The sequence below is a fragment of the Urocampus carinirostris genome, chromosome 15, assembly GCF_059441175.1.
Source record: "Urocampus carinirostris isolate Australia breed hairy pipefish chromosome 15, RoL_Ucar_1.0, whole genome shotgun sequence".
Lineage (NCBI taxonomy): Eukaryota > Metazoa > Chordata > Actinopteri > Syngnathiformes > Syngnathidae > Urocampus > Urocampus carinirostris.
In genome coordinates this window covers 25,844,427-25,856,828 of record NC_142363.1, presented here as the reverse complement: position 1 = coordinate 25,856,828, position 12,402 = coordinate 25,844,427, and the positions used below count along the sequence as shown (strand labels likewise).

Sequence of the window (12,402 nt, the reverse complement as noted above, 5' to 3'; positions counted from 1 at the left end):
CTGATTTTTTGGAACATTTGTCATTCTTAACGACACATCATCATCTCCAAACGGAAGAGCAGCTTCAGCGACAGACTGCTGTCAGTCTTGTTCCACGGACAGACTGAGGAGATCATTTCTTCCTCATGCCATGAGGCTCTTTAACTTCACCCTGGGGAGTAATAGCCCACATTAAACCCCACCCCCACATTTGCATATTACCCTGATATTTTCCATAGCACTATTTAAATACTCTATATCAACACGTTGTATTGGGTATTTTTGTATTCTATATCTTATTTTATTTTCTAACACAAGGAAGTGTGAATTTCCTTACGGGGATGAATAAAGTATCTATCTATTTATCTATTTACATTTTAGTAAACTTTAAAGGAAAAGTGTTAGGGACTGTATAGAAAAATAAACTATAGAAATTGTCCCAGTATTAACTGTATATATATTTCTTTCTACAAAACTTACTATCATAGGCAAAAGTTAAAGCTGACCACCATAGAAAAAAAAAATATTGGATGTTAATAGGTTAAACAGATATATTCTCCCCATTTCTTAAGTGTGTTAAAAAAAGAAATTCAATCATTAGTATAAATGCACAAATATTTAAAAATAAATTTAATAAAATGAAATAGACAAATACAATTAATATGCACTAACATGTTATTAAATACAAATATAAATAATTTAAAATGATTACATTAAAAGGTGTAAACATGTTATTTATAAAAACAAAATTGTGTTAATCTTTGTGACTTTTTCACGGAATTTTGAAAAAAATATTTTCAATAAATCAACCAACCAATTTATTTTAATACATCATTTTGAACGTAAATGAAAAAATATAATTATTATCTAGATTATTCATGAGTCCTTTTTTTTCAAACGTTGAATTTTAAAGAATGTGATTAAAAACAAAGTCCCGGCAGGGAAATTGAGAGAAAATCTTCATGTTAATTGAGTAATATATTACTGTTAATATTTTGCATTTCTATTAGTTATTGATGTTTTTTAAATAAGTTGTTTTATTTAAATAGAAAACTATTAAATGAGTACACTTATCGGCAATATCTGATAGTTTTGTTCATTTAAAAGATTATTTGACTACAAAAACAAGTTAAATATAATAATAAAAGAAAAATAATAACTGTAAGAATATTTTACTTGTGCATTTAACGTACACCGTTTTGAATAAATCAATGTAGCCAACTAATTTCAAAGGAATACCATTTGATTGTAAACAAAGAAATGTATCATTAAGGAATCCTTTTTTTTTTTAAACACAAAGGACAATAAATTTGAAACACTACAATGCAAAATCCTGGGAGGAAATGGATAAAACTTGAGAGAGATAAACTAAAAAGAAAAGAAAAATCCAGAAATCATGGAGGGGTCTGACATTTTCATCGTAGGTGCATTTCCACTGTAAGAGATAAACTAAAAAGAAATCATAATGCATGATTATTTTACAATTTATCTGTGTGATACAGCTTATATAATCATTTCTGGAGGAAGATTATCTAATGCTGCTTGAAGATCAATATTGTTCAGTTTAATTTTTTCTTTTTTTATTAGGTAAAAAAGGGAGTACATAAAGGACAAAACATGTAGTAAAAACAACATTTTGTACAAAAATTATTTTGTTCTATTTAAGGATCATTTTTGTTGATTTAAATTTTTTTTTTGATTAGTTTAACACTTTTTGTGTTCTTAAAATGAGCACATTAATCGACCATAAACAATGTCAAATTTTTATGCTTTTAAGGAATTTCTTTATTCATTTAAGGCATGTTTTACTGAAAATTTTCTTTAAAAGAAAAATACTTGAGCAAAATTTCTAGTCAGATATTTTTGTTTTATATGCATCTAATCTTCACTACTGCCTGGCAACCAATTCAGGGTGTCCCCTGACCACTACCTAAGATAGCTGGGATGGGCTCCAGCACCCCCGTGACCCTACTGAGGATAAACGGTGCAGATAACGAATGGGTGATCTTCACTATTAATTAATCCATAAACTGATTTATTCCACGTTGAAATTTTATTTGGACAAATTATAACAAATAATGCACATTAAAAAAGTTATATAGTAGAAATATGCAAGACAAAATGTAAATAAATGAAATATGGAGCTAAACAGCACTAGCAAATAGATTTTACTGCCTTAATTTATCCCGTAAAAAACTTCTTTGAGATAATTTGTTTTCTCAGTACTTTTTACATTTGATTTTTCATACGTTTCAAAACAATTTGGAATCCTGAAAAATCACGTTCTTGCACATGTCCAATCACGGCTGTGGTCAGTCCGAAAGTCAACCTATATCCTCCAAGACAAGAACGACAACAGTGGGTTCCAAACAACTCTGTTTCACGAGCATACCTGAACGCAGCGCTTCCTCTTGCTCAGAAAATCATCCTCACCACTTCAAACAAGACCTACAACCCCCGAGGATGAGAATAAAAAGTCAGAATTGTACACGGACGGCTTCGAAATGAAAACCAAGATGCTTGCCTCAATGGTGATGAGGATGACGATCATCCATTCCAATCTTAGGCTGTGTTTCTCACTCAAGTGGCTCCTCATCAGGTCCGTCAGTTGAGTGCAGTGCTCCAGCTTCTCGTTTACAACCTTGAAATCAGGAAAAAAACGAGCTGGAGCGCCGCTGTGACGCGATTGTGCTGAATTTTAGGATATCGGGATCACCTTGACCCTGCGGTTGATGCTGAGGAACTGGCAGGTCTTGTCGTAGATTTTCTCCAGGTTTTCGCGGTCCCAGTAGAAGTCGGGCGTGAGGAGAAGGTCGGAACTCAGGTTGATGCAATGTCTGATCACAACATTTCAGCTTCAGGAATAATTTAAGTTCGGCACGAGAACCAGGGGTAAGTAACACGTGGTTAACTTTCGTCTAGTTCATGGTTGGGCAAACTACGGCCGACGGATCTAATCCTGCCCACGAGAAAAAGCTGAGAGGAGCACAAGAGCGTCAAAACGCATCATCAAAAAAATGACCTGCGGTTTCAAATACGTCCAAAGCTAAGTGCAACTCCCAGAGCTGTATTTGCTGACTACAATTTATCAAGCTGAGGACATTAGAAGAAAAAAAACATCCTGATATTATTTTAATTAAAATATAAGTCACGGACACAGTTTTAGGCAATGTGATTGCACTCACCAGGATTAAAAATTAAAAAAGTAGCACCTCGGTGTCTTTACATGAGTTTGAAGAAGCTTTAACTGGAGTTAAGCAATATTTTCTTATACTAACATTAAGAATCTACAATATTCAATCTTATATATAGTGAGGAAATAAGGATTTTAACACCCTGCTATTTTGCTATTTCTCCCACTTAGAAATCATGGAGGGGTCTGAAATTTTCACTGTAGGAGTATGTCCACTGTTAGAGATAAACTAAAAAGAAAAATCCAGAAATCACATTGCATGATTTTTTTAACGATTTATCTGTGGGATTCAGCTGCAAATAAGTATTTGGACACCTGTGTATCAAGTAGAATTCTGACCCTAAAATATCTGTTAGTCCGCCCACAAGAAGTCCACCTGCACTCCATTTATCATCCTGGATCAGATGCATCCGTTTGAGGTTATTAGCTGCATAAAGACACCTGTCCACCCCATACAATCAGTGAGACTTTAACTGGGCAAGCTGATGCGGTCACAAGCAGCCACTAGAGGTAGCCTCTGGGACTGCTTCATATAGCAAGCGGGATGTTTGTTGCAAATAAAACTCGTATGGTGAAAATTTCGTGTTAAGAGGGCCTCCTTAGTTATCACTTTAATTGCCAAAAAGATGTAATTGTCATGAACCAGAACCGTATCAGGACCCAAACGCGTGACGTTCTCACACAAGCCTTTAATTTTACGGGAAATGGGGAGTCATGCACGTTAGGCAGCGGTCTGGTGTGGAAAGACAGGAAGCCAGAGACCGACGAGATCGATTCCAATTGCCCGAGTTGATCTCGGACAGATGGGGTCGATACCGGACAGGACGGACAGACAGGATTGATAATGAAACAGGATATCGAAAATAAACAGGACAAACAAGACGGGAACGAAAACTGGAGAGAATAATAAACAGGACAAAAATAGGCGGGAATGAAACTGGAAATCAATATTAAACAGGACATAAATAAACGGGAACAATACTGGACTGGAAATACAAACAGGAAAACAGGACCGAGTCAGAACCCACGTCTTGTGAGGCAGAGGTTTGTTGACGGACTGACAAAGTAAGATAGAGCGCACTGAGCTTAAAAAGACGGAAAGCCAATGTGTTAATGAGCCGAAGCTGGCGCCACACGGGCGGGGCCAATTGGGCGCCGTGGCAACCGTGACAGTAATTATATTTTTTATTGAACAATATAATCAAGAACTTTGTTGAATGCTTGTCATCTCTTATAGAAGAATTTCACAAATATCTTTAAATGTTATGCCGCCTTCATTTTTTGTAGATATTTATACGCAAATTTGAAAATGAGAAGACAAGAGAAGATGCTGTTTTCGGGACGGCGTTTACCGCAAAGTGAAGAGTTCGCCAATTTTCTGCATGACCTCGGCTGACGACAACTTCAGTCGCGTTCCTGACTTGAGCGCCTGAAAAAAAAAACTCAAATCAGCTGCCCGCCTGTTTAAATTACACTTTTTTTTTCCCGCCCAAAACAGCTTTACCTCGGGAATGGACTGAATGGACTCCACAAAGTTATCCAGGGACACCTCCCATATAGCCAATTTGACTGGGGGAGGACAAGCAAGGGACAAAAAGGGTCAAGGAATCGTGTCACATGGCAAAATGTGATAAAGCTCCTCAGTGCAAACTTAATTACGGCGGCACCAAATAAAGTTAAGATAGAGATTCGGGAGTTCTTTAAACCTGGACAAAAAAAAAGGAGCTTGCATTTTGTGAGGGGATCCTTGACGTTTTAAAGCAGGGGTCAGGAACCTTTTCGACCCGAGGGGCCATTTTTGGAGAAAGAGCCGTACCATAAATTTTAAAACAAAATTCAACAAAACCACCAAACACGCCAAATCAAATTCGTCAGTGGATTTTATTTCTCTACTTGACGTTAGATGATTTGTTAAAATGTATGAAATACTGTACAATAATGCTAAAGTCCCATATGAACAAATATACAACTTTCAACTTCTCCCTTCCACAGTAACTTAAGATCATTGAGGCTCATTTTCACCTTCATTTTATTTCTTATATAATGGTTTGAAAACAATGTGCAAGCAGAGTTCTTTTGTAAATATGTCCCAAAAAACTGCAAACGAAAATGTCATGGATGTATTTCCCTTCTTTGAAGAAGGGAGCGTGCTGTGCTGCAAAGCTCCGCCCAGCCCTGCTGCTCACCAAATCAAATTGTTCTGTGCGCTTGGCTAGAGTTTGTTGGTAATTACAGTTTGTTGTGTGGGTTTTTATCATTAAGTGCCTCAAAAGTGTTAAAAGTGTTTGATATATGTATAAAAAAATCCATCCATCTAAATCTGAACACCAAAAATCTCCTCTCACCCGACAAACATAAAGCGTTGGAAAACGCGAACTTCTCTAGAACGGCATCAGCGTGCTCCAAGTCCTGGGCCAAAACAAAGTTGCCGTGCTCCAGTTTGGTGTTGCCCCTGCAACCAGCCAATTGCCACAGTGAAAAAAACCCAAAATTGATTTCCCCCAAAAACGCGACCGTTAGCTAGGCGGACTCACGCACTGGCCGTACGCGTAGTTGATCTCTTCGTTTTCCCAATGGACCAGCGCCACTTCGTAGGGTTGACTTTCGTGACGCTCCAAAATCCTCAGCACCGTCTTCAGCTGAACACAAATCAAAACCTTTGGAATGATATTGCAAAAATGGAAATTTTTCATTCATACTAATAGTTGGATATCTTTTACAAATCTTGCTAATGGATAAAACCGCTCAGTAGCCTAGATGGTAAGGCGCCCGCTTTGAGACTGGGAGGTCGGTGGTTCGCGGCCCGGCCGAGTCATTCCTAAGACTTAAAAAGTGGTCAGCGGCGCCCTCTGTTGGCTGCGGCTGCATCGGCTCGCTACAACGGGTCAGGTGCAATCGACATTTCGTTCTGTGTACATTGTTACACAGAATGACAATACAAGGAAATTATTATTATTATTATTATTATTCATTCAATTACAGAGATAACTCAGTACACTAAAGACTTTGGACTTAATCAAATCAGAATTCAACCAAAATCTGAATAACGTTTGCTTTGGTATTCAAACGAAAAAAAAAACGGAAAATCGAACCTTCCCTAACACAAACTCATTTTAGCTCTGGGGCCACATGGTAGAAAACACATTCTCACAGGGGCCAGACTAGTACATTAATAGGATAAAACCTGTGCCTTAACTGGAAGGCTGGAGTTCTTTTTGGAGGCTCACAATTATGATTTAGGGATGAGATATTTGATTAAAACATGGCAGGCACAGTTGTTAGCGCGTGTGCGGCACAGTTCGGAGGTCATAAGATCGGAGCTCCTGTGTGGAGTTTGCATGTTCTCCCTGTGCTTGCTTGGGTTTCCTCCGGGCGCTACGGTTTCCTCTCACATTCCAAAAACACGGATGTCAGGTAAATTGGCCAGTCCAAATTGTCCCTAGGTGTGAATGAGCGAGCGACTGGCTGGCAACCAGTTCAGGGTGTCCCCTGCCCACTGCCCGAAGATAGCTTTGATGGGCTCCAGCACCCCCGCGACCCTACTGAAGATAAGCGGTGCAGATAATGAATGAATATTTAGCCTGTTTTTCCTCACCATTTTTTCTTTTACTAAGATATAACCACTTTAAGTGTTTATCAACCATGACTATATAAAAAAATAGAAACAACAATTGGATTAATTTCCACTAGTTTTTTTTAAACTTGGGGAAACTCACGCAGACTGGAAACTGATAAAAATAACATACAAACTCTCATTTAAATGATTGATTTAATAATTCAAAACTATTTCTGTTTTTCTTTAAATGGGTTCCCTCAATGTTATTTCATGATAGTCAGCAACTACATCTACGATAAGCACTTTGTGAGTGGCGCCTGGCTTTGGCGACATCCAATGGACATATTAAAAACTGCATGTGTTGTTTGATGCTCATTTTTGGTCGTCTTGCATGCCACATAAAATGATGTGACGGGTCATATTTGGCCCGCGTGCCTTGAGTTTGACACAGATATGCCCTAACGCACCCAAACACATGGCTAAGCTACATGAGCGGCCATTTTGGCAACTCTAGCCCGGTCAGCTCACATTATTTCGAAATAGATCGTCAGACCAACAACCCGTCTTGAGAATTTATTGTGATTTTGTGTGTTTTATTGCCTTTTTCTGCCAATAATGATAAGTCCCCAAAAAAATGTATAAAGGGGAAGGAAAAGAGGGAAGCATTGAAGACAACAATCGAGTTAAAGAAGGAAATTAATGCAAGAATGGTTTAGGAGTGTCTGCCAGTGAATGGTCGAAAACGGTTTTATATTCTTACACATTTTAATAAAAGTTTGGGTATTTATGATTGTTTATAAACACATGTTATTCATATTTTGGAATATGTAGGAACATGAAAAGGAATACTATTACTTGGTATGGAAAAAAAAGAAACGCTTTTGGAATAAAACAATTTGGAGTAGAAACACTAATGGGTTTTACTTAAGTACCAAAGTATCACTGTTAATATGTACATTTTGTACATTTTTAGAGACTTAAAGAAAATAATTGGAGTTTTGATTACCATTCTCTCTTCTACATTCCAGAAAACCACAGAGCCTTCCCTGAAAATGGTAACAAAGATTTCATATTCGTTAATATCGGAGAAAAAACAAACCTCATAAAACGCAAACATGACAAACAAAATAAATAAATGACAGAATTTCACCTGAAGAAGAAGATGACGGAGCCGTCGTCCGCTTTGGCGCTCGAGTCCGAACTTATCACCAGAACATTGGACGCATCTAAAATGTCAGGATTTTTTTTTTTTACTTTAAGTCTTGTTTTACTATACACAAAATACATCTATTACAGATTCGTACTGGAGAATTATGATTGTCCTCCCTAAGATCTAAAATCAGTAGGAGACATGATTGTCCGCTATCTTGCTGCTAAGGGGTGCCCATAAAAACCATAAACCTGAGAGACTAGGCAAAAAAAAATTAGAAAAACATGCTGCGGTTTGGTCTCTTCAAGTGTCCGTAGTTTGTATTCTCTTTAGTTCTTTGTAGCACTTTATAATGCAGCAACATCTAGTGGCCAAATATTACACAGTGTACATTTAAATGAGAAAAATATGCTACAGAGGCCAACCTAAGTTGTAAGTTATCATGAAATAGGGCAATGATTTGTATTTTAGGGGAATTACAGTAGTTTTATTGCATCTGTTGAGATTATTTTATTTTTGGTTGTTTTATTTTTCACCAACAAGACCTTTTCATAGAAATAAACAAATAGAGACTTAAACCTTAAATTGTCCACTAATTTATTTTTGACTTCTTTGTCAAATAAACGCTGATTTGTTTAAAAACAAGCAGGTCTATACAGTAGTTCATGCATTTTTGCTTATGACGCAAATTCATTTTGTGTTTGCTTTTTAAATAAATGAAGTATTTATAACTACTAGGGGGCATTAAATAATATAAAATGCCCCTTTAAAGGAGAAAAATACTGAACAGGCCTGTGAGTGCATCATAAAATGGGGCAATAAAAATAGTGCAAAAACATTTGCAATTGCTATTTTTCATTGTTATTTTTCATCTATGGTATATTTAAGTGAAGGGGATTCAAGAGACTTTCCTGTCTGCTTAATTCATCCCAAAATTCTGTCTATTTTCTAGGTTAATACACATTTTTCTAGGCCAAATTCGAGCACTTTTGATGCAAATTTTACAATTTTTCCAGTCCTAATATATGAAGAAATCCGGTGTGAATCATGTATTTTGCAAAGCCACGATTTTTAATCTTGCGTGTGCACTGATCCAGAAATATGATTTTTAGAACTTGAGCAAGTCATGAATACATTGGGGGATCTGAACAATACGTGCGTAAATATTTTGAGACAAATCTCTCCCCATATAGGTGTTAGATTGACAGTAATTTGTAGCTTACATTTTCAGTAACAAGAAATTCTTCGCATGAAAATTTACCACTGGGAAACACTACCTTCATTTTTTGCATGGCCCATAATAAATGTCCATAACTGATACTTAATCCTTGCAGTAATCCACATTTCATAGTGCCTTCTCCTCTAGGTGCACCTCGTATGGCGAAATGGAGCTTCATAGGACAATGCCGTACAAACTAATGTCAGCTGCAGTTAACCGCGAGAGGGAAAAACAATGAAATGGCAAAGCAAAGCCACCAGAAAGCAGTGTTGACGTCGATTTTAAGGTGACTTATTAGGAAACATGGCAACAATTTTAAGCATTTATAAGCAGTTCACCCAAATTCAAGCAATTTTCAATCCTTGAACACACTTTATTCATATTCAAGCATTTTCAAGGATTTCAAGCACCTGTCAAACCCTGTGCGTATTTGGCATCTTGCTCGAGGTCAGTATTTACAAAACCTTAATAAATGAATTAATCACCTTGTACTTCGTAAATAACATTAAATGGAAGTGGATTAGATGTACCTCGGGGGAAATCCACTTCGTGGAAACCGTGTTGTGTCAGGTCAAGGCTGAGCGAGGGCAGATTGTACTGGTCTGCCGTTGCAAAGGCGATACATTGCATCGTGTCCTTGGGTGGAAAGCAAAAAAAACTAATGAAATAAACCAAGCGGAGTTTTTGCAAATAGAGCTGACTCACCATGTCCTGATTCAAGAGGGGCTGATTTGCTCTAGAAGGTTGTTTGGTTCTGGGGCCCTTGGGAACTCTTTTCCCAGGGGTCGTTACTGGTTTTAAAGCGGGTTTTAAAACCGATTTGACTAGATTTGATGCGTAGAAACGTTTTTGCCCACTCCTATGTAGAGACTTTTCTAAAAAGATACTATTTGGACTTCTGGATCCACAAAAAGAAGACAGTAAAAAGTGCTTTGGAAGTTCTTGCTTGAGCTGTGGTGCGTTTAGGGACCATCTCGTCCGGAAATCTGAAGAACTTGAGTGAATCCTATATTTTAAGTCACATTTGTGTGCTTGAGTGCTATTAAAAAGACAATTTGAGGGCACCATTTTCTGTGGAGTTCCCAGTTTAGCCCATAACGTACGCAGAAGCATTGTTGTTCTTTTGGTTCCCACTTACGGGCTGTTTTGGTGAGGTAATACGTACGCTACTGAATGCACTATGCGGTTTTTATTTTAAATGAGTAGTTTACAATATTTAGACTTTACAAATAATTATTCGCATATATTTTTCAATGCAGAATTTTATATAAATGGTTCATTCCAGAATTGACGAAAACATTGGTAACTATTCAAACATATTTATTTTTTATTGATGTTTTTTAAAGGAAAACTCGGGAATGGGGGGGTTATTATTCAACAATTTAGCCGCTTATCAGATACTTTGGACGCAATAATTTACGTATTATTCATTTTTATTTCAAACATTTCGTAAAGACGACAGAAATGTTCCCCAATGTCAAGGGTGGAATGATGCAAGGAGTCGCAAAATTGTAAGCATGGCATGCAAAAATGACACAAATAGCGCTTAGCTAGCTACCTGTATTCTGCAATTTTTCGCAAATTGCAACGAAGCTAATTGGCTCATTTGACGGGAAAATCCTGGTGCGAAACGTCAGTTTTAGACGCTAACTCAACCAACCGGTAACGTGCTGTTATGCCAATAAAGGTTTTCCTGTGTTACTTCCTGTTTCTCATTGTTGTTTGAAAGTACCCTGAACTTTGACTGACAGGGAAACGTTTACACCACCCCTGTCAAACAGGCAGCCCGCGGGCCTGATCAGGCCCGCTAAGGGATTGAATCCGGCTCGCGAGACAACACTCAGAGAAGCGCAAGAGAAAAACAAGCTGCAGGTTGAAGTATGTCAACTTGATGTTGCCAAAGCCAGGTGCCTCTCACAAAGACACTCTACTTGTATTTATTGATCTCTCTCTCTCTCTCTCTCTTCCACCCCTTTCCTCCCACTGTCTCTGTCTTTTTCACTCTCTGTGTCTCTCTTTTTCGCTTCCTTTGTTGCTCTTTGTCTCTCTGTGTCTTTTAACCTCTTTTGCTCTAACTTCCTTTTTTCCTTTTCTCTTTCTCTCTTCTTACCCTTTGCGCTTTCCTTACTCTGTCTTTCTATTTCTCTTTGGATTTCTTTCTTCTTCTCCCTTTCTTTCCCCCTCTCTCTCACAACTTTTTATCTTTTGTTTCTCCTCTCTCCCTCTCTCTTTTTCTTTCTTTGTCCCATCCTCTCTCCTTTCCCCTCCCATTTCTCTTATTTCTTTTTCTCTTTATCTTTCTCTTTAATATACAGAATGTTTGTTCTATCGTGTGGCCCCCGAGTTAAAAAGTTAACTCATTTTAACTCAGGCGCCACACGATAGAACAAACATTCTGTCGGGGGCCGGACTATTAGATTAAAGAGAAAGAAAAAGAGATAAAGAAATAAGAGAAAGAGGGAGGGAAAACAAGAGATGGCGGGACAAAAAAGAAAAAGAGAGAGAGGGAGAGAGCGTGAGAAACAAAAGATAAAAAGTCATGAGAGAGGGATAAAAGAAAGGGAGAGGAAGAAAGGAATCCAAAGAAAAATAAAAAGACAGAAGGAGAGAAAAGATAAAAGAAAGCATGAAGGGTATGAAGAGAGAAAGAGAAAAGAGAGAAAAGGAAAAAAAGAAGTTAGAGCAAAAGAGGTTAAAAGACACAGAGAGAAAGAGACAAAAAGCAACAAAGGAAAAGAAAAAGAGAGACACAGAGAGTGAAAGAGACAGAGTGGGAGAAAAGGGGTGGAAAGAGAGAGAAAGAGAGAGAGAGAGAGAGGCAACATCAAGTTGCCATATTTCAATCTGCAGCTTGTTTTTCTCTTGCGCTTCTCTGAGTGTTGCCTCGCGGGCCGGATTCAATCCCTTAGCGGGCCTGATTTGGCCCGCGGGCTGCCTGTTTGACACCTGTGTCTTAGAGTGACCTACGCAATTGCTTGTAAAAGATTGTGATCCTGGCCAAACCTGATTTGGCCTGGCAAGGTGGAATGTCTTTCTGGAAAAGCCCGCTGAATCAGCAAAATAATAAGTGCTGAGTGTTTTTTTTTTTGGGTGGGCAAAGGGGGGGTGGTTATTTTAGAAAGATAGATAGAGACTTTATTCATCCCCGAAGGGAAATTCACATTTCCAGCAGCATCCCTGAGCTGAGAACAATACAATAATAAAGCAAAAAGAATACAATATACAAATACCCAGTGTGACGTGCAAATGCCCACTGTAGCGTGTTATATAGAATAACTAAATAGTACTACACAGAATACATATTG

The 12,402-nt window shown here is 37.8% G+C and overlaps 1 protein-coding gene across 2 annotated transcripts; it reads right to left on the bottom strand.

Moving 5' to 3' along the window:
* Window positions 1-34: 34 nt before the first annotated feature.
* On the bottom strand, window positions 35-10,796 carry rmnd1 (required for meiotic nuclear division 1 homolog). 2 transcript variants are annotated; one of them, XM_088354590.1, is made up of 12 exons: window positions 9,803-10,796; window positions 9,628-9,733; window positions 7,879-7,954; window positions 7,735-7,774; window positions 5,711-5,811; window positions 5,518-5,624; window positions 4,677-4,741; window positions 4,525-4,601; window positions 2,696-2,816; window positions 2,504-2,620; window positions 2,372-2,427; window positions 35-151 (listed from the first exon to the last, which is right to left on the bottom strand). In XM_088354590.1, exons 1-11 carry the CDS (start codon window positions 10,208-10,210, stop codon window positions 2,395-2,397), a joined length of 1,251 nt encoding a protein of 416 aa, XP_088210716.1. In that variant the 5' UTR covers window positions 10,211-10,796; the 3' UTR covers window positions 35-151; window positions 2,372-2,394. The 2 variants fall into 2 exon arrangements, with proteins under 2 accessions (XP_088210716.1, XP_088210715.1); XM_088354589.1 differs by lacking the exon at window positions 35-151 and having other exon boundaries at window positions 2,014-2,427.
* Window positions 10,797-12,402: the final 1,606 nt, after the last annotated feature.